This window comes from Vigna unguiculata, chromosome 2 (genome assembly GCF_004118075.2).
Source record: "Vigna unguiculata cultivar IT97K-499-35 chromosome 2, ASM411807v1, whole genome shotgun sequence".
In the NCBI taxonomy this organism is placed as follows: domain Eukaryota; kingdom Viridiplantae; phylum Streptophyta; class Magnoliopsida; order Fabales; family Fabaceae; genus Vigna; species Vigna unguiculata.
In genome coordinates, this window is record NC_040280.1 from 31619418 (window position 1) to 31624127 (window position 4710).

The 4710-nt window shown below is 28.3% G+C and overlaps 1 protein-coding gene across 1 annotated transcript; it reads right to left on the reverse strand.

Annotated features, from left to right (window-relative positions):
* Positions 1–360: 360 nt before the first annotated feature.
* Positions 361–1360, reverse strand: LOC114174151 (chlorophyll a-b binding protein of LHCII type 1-like). The gene has a single exon (XM_028058927.1). It carries the CDS (start codon positions 1272–1274, stop codon positions 480–482), a length of 795 nt encoding a protein of 264 aa, XP_027914728.1. The 5' UTR covers positions 1275–1360; the 3' UTR covers positions 361–479.
* Between the last annotated feature and the right edge of the window lie 3350 nt (positions 1361–4710).

The window sequence follows — 4710 nt, forward strand, 5'->3', positions numbered from 1 at the left end:
GGAATTTTTTATTTTATTTTATAATACAAAAATAAAATTAAGGAACAATTAAAGATAGCTTGTCTTTGCAAGCCCTAAAGCTGAGAGCACAAAAGGAGAAGTTTGGAGTCTTTCGCAAGGTTTTTTCTCAATTAAAATTGAACTTCGGACTATTTCCTTTTTCCTACCAAACTATACAAATAACAAGATACTAGGCCTGTGAAGTACTTGAATGCTTTCTTATATATTCGTGTCCCATGTTGTTATTAATTTGGTAAATGTTGTGGAGACGCTTCAACGATTATTATGCATTTGGTGATTATTAATTAGCTTGGCGAATGATGTGCACAAACACAATGGATACAAAATTCAGAAATGATCGAAACATATAAAAAAGACATATTTTTTGCATCCAATATATATTTCATTGCATAAAAACTTGAAAGTCACACTCCAGTGGTAGTTTCTCACTGTTTTAATTTAATTTAATTTATTTTTTCTCACTTTCCAGGGACAAAGTTTGTAGCATATGCCCAAGCATTGTTGTTGACTGGGTCAGCAAGGTGGTCGGCGAGGTTTTCCAGGGGTCCCTTTCCGGTAACAATCGCTTGAACAAAGAAACCGAACATGGAGAACATGGCTAATCTACCGTTTTTCAGTTCTTTCACCTTCAACTCAGCGAAAGCCTCTGGGTCATCAGCAAGGCCCAATGGGTCGAAGCTTCCACCTGGGTAAATTGGGTCAGTCACCTCACCGAGAGGCCCACCGGCAATACGGTAACCCTCAACGGCACCCATTAAGATAACTTGAGAGGCCCAGATAGCAAGGATGCTCTGTGCGTGGACCAGGTTTGGATTGCCCAAGTAGTCAAGCCCACCCTCACTGAATATCTGAGAGCCAGCCTTAAACCACACAGCCTCGCCGAACTTGACACCATTACGGGACAAGAGTTCGGGGAAAACACAGCCCAAGGCTCCCAACATGGCCCATCTGGAGTGGATGACTTCAAGTTCACGGTTTTTGGCAAAAGTCTCTGGGTCAGCGGAGAGCCCAGCAGTATCCCAGCCATAGTCACCTGGGAATTCACCGGTGAGGTACGATGGTGCCTCACCAGAGAATGGGCCCAAGTACTTAACACGGTCCGGGCCGTACCATGGGCTTCCAGAGGAAACAGACTTAGAGGTTGTTTTCCTCATGGAAATCCTTCCACCGAAAAGGTCAGGGGTGGAGGGGGAAAGCTTGATTGCTTGGCCCGCCAATGACGGTGAAGAGAGAGCCATTGTTGAAGCAGCCATTGTTAAGCAATGAAAAGCTTTGCAAGTGAAAGTTGAGAGAATGGTTAAGAATGGTGGTGCTTGCTGTGGTGGTGGCTAGAGGAGCATTATATATATAGGTTAATGGCGAAAAGGATTCTTATCTAAAATATCATATGAGATCTATATTTCAATTTCTATTGGCTTGGATTTGGAATATGATTTGTATCCACTACTTCCTTCTTCTCTTACCACTATTTTGTTTCTAAGCTTTTGTCTTGCTATCCTCACCAACACAGATCAGATATCTACAAATGTATCATGGAATACCTCGTCTACCAAATCAGAATTTGCCACGTAAGATTTTTTTTGGATATGTTGATCATAAGTAAATAGATGAACAGTGTGGGACACTTTGGTGGTAAAATTTTCGAGTTTTACAGAAGAGGGACAATGGTGCATTGATTCCATTGCTAGTTGATTTCAACCCGTAAAGCGTAAAATTTGTGTACAAGTAACTTACACGTATAATATTGAAGAAAAAAAAATAGTAAAAGTGTAAATTACTTGTCCACTAAAAATAAATGTGTACCATTCTACTAATTTCACAAAAGAGGTAAAAAAAATTTCCTCACTCAAATATATAATTTATTATGCTTTTTTTTAATCTTATTTCCATATAAACTATAAATTAAATATTAAAAATAATATATTGTTTAAATAAATATGCAAGTGAATATCAAACTTAATTTGTTAACTTAAGATGACATGATAAAAAAATGTTCAAATATAGATGCAGTTGAATAATCAAAATAACTTAAATAATCTTTTGTTTTCTTTTTGGAATTTTTTCATTTTTTGTTTATTTTTTATTTTGTTAAATTTAATTGGAAAAATTACAAGGACAAAATAGAAAAAAAATCAAAAATTGTGGTCATACAAATTAAGAGATCAAAACTAAAAAAAAAAAAAAAACGCTTGTAATATACAACTAGACAAGTAATATTTTAGGTACATTTTGCTTTAATGATTAAATATATTTTTAATCTCAAAATTTGTACGTGAAACTGAAATTGATTCAAATTTTGATACATTTTTGGATTATATATATATATATATATATATATATATATATATATATATATATTTTAAATTATAATTATATATTATTTATATTAAGTTTATATTATGGAAATAATAATAAAAAATAAAATAACAAATGTAATGGAAACATTGATTTATAAAAGAGATTAGGGTTTTGTTTTTGCTATAAAAATTTTCTACCATGTAAGTTATTATGAAAGTGTGTGAGGGCGAAAAAAATACAAAGAAATAGATTGAAAACAGAGATTGGAGAACACATAGACTGAGATTGAAATATACATTTATGCATGATCTCTCACATATCAAGCTTAATATCTTATAATGATTTATGTATGTTAGATTTATGATTCTTCTTATGATGTTTATTCCAAATTAATATAAACCATAATTATGATTTTAGAGATTCTTTTATGAAATTGGTATGAACCCTACTTATAATTTTTTCAAATTAGTATAATCTTTAATTATGAAATTTAGGGATTTTGTGTTTTCCTGCCTATGGTAAATTTTGTAAAGTTTTGAATTTATACAAGAGAGATGATAAATTTATATTAAAAAAATTATAATAAAGAGTAAAAGAATTAAAAATTTTTTGAAGGAGGAAAGTTTGTGATAAAGGTGTAAAAAAAATTGCATCTATGTTAGTTAACTTGAGAAATTTATGAGACCAAAAATTCAAGACAATGAAAAACAAATCTCTAAAGTTCATAGAGTTACATATAATGAATTTAAAAATTCATCAGAACGTAATCCGGGAAAAGTATCTTCAAATTTCACAATACTCACCAAATCAAATTGATGAGGTACGAAAGACTTATCTAAAATGTATTCATTGTTTGGTATTATGATATAATAACGAATGATAGTCATATTTTTTTGAATTCTATTATTATGTGTGCTTGTTTTAAGTAGAAGAAATGAGAAAAGAAAATAAAGAGCTTTTTTAACTAATATATATATATATATATATATATATATATATATATAATATAATATAATATAATTTGGCACTCTCAAATTTTTTGTCTAAGTTCCGCCACTGGTTGTAGTTAATTTAAATTAACAAAGTTAAATTTTTATATTGTATTTTGGATTTACGTTTGAGTTAAAATTTGTCAAAACGATATAAATAACTCAAATATCATTTTCAAGAATATCTGACATGTCAATAAAATGTAACAAAGATGAATTATGAACATTATATTTATTCACTTTTTAAATTTCAAAACTAAACAAATATGAGAGAGACGAAAGTTCTAATTTCGCATAAAAAATAAAAGTATATTTAACTTTTTATTACATAATGATAGCAACTAAACATAAAAATAGAACGTGATTTATTTTTGAATTCTAAATTCAAAGTAAATGGTTAAGTTAAGAAAAAAGAAATTTGAAGAGTTAAATGTGAATTTTGTTTTTTTTCTTAAATATAATTTTACTTTTTGAACTTTAAAACAAAATTGAAATTCTAGATCGTTCGAAATTTTTATATGATCTTCAAAATTTAAAATAGAATAAAATATTTATCTTAAATTTTGTTAGACTACAATATTTGTCGAACAATTCAAACAATTAAAATATTAGCAAAATCCCATTTAATATGTAAATAAAATTTAATATATTTGATTTAAAAGTATTATATCAATTATTTTTTAAAATTTAAATACTAAAATATATCAATATTTCAGACACGATAAATTCAAATTTAAAGCTAAGCTTAAAAAGTTAAAAACATATTTATTATTTTATTAATTATTCCTAAACTAAACAATCATTTGATCCAAATTTATACAAATTAAACCTTCAAACATTATAAATCGAAGCAACAACAATATATACGCAAGCAATATTTGTATTTTTAAAGGTAAAATTGTCACTTTATTTTCCATTTTCAAACATGTGTACGATAGAATAAATTCTCCTTTTATTCACACGTTTTCTTATTCGACATATATAAAAATAAGAAAAAATTGAAAGTAACGCGACACCTTTTAATTAAAAGTAAAAAAACAAAAGGAAATAAACTCTTAGCTTATCTGAGTTATATATATATATATATATATATATATATATATATATATATATATATATATATATATATATATATATATATATTATGTATCAAAATTCTTGAAAATTTTATGTGTTTCACTTTTTTATTATTGTTTACAAAATATAAATATAAAAAGATTAATATTCAAAAATTAAATGTCATGTATAACATGTGTAAAATTATAGAAAATCGCCTTAAAATAAGAATGACAATGCAGGATAAGTCAGATGAACGCGTCCGTAAGAAAAATGTGTTAGGTGGACTGACTATTTTAACTTGCTGACCCACTTAGGCCCGTCCTGCTTAATCCGCATAGGTTGC

What these genes read in the sequence shown, in the direction of transcription:
- LOC114174151 (XM_028058927.1), bottom strand. Translation starts at nt 1,274, where the DNA reads ATGGCTGCTTCAACAATGGCTCTCTCTTCACCGTCATTGGCGGGCCAA.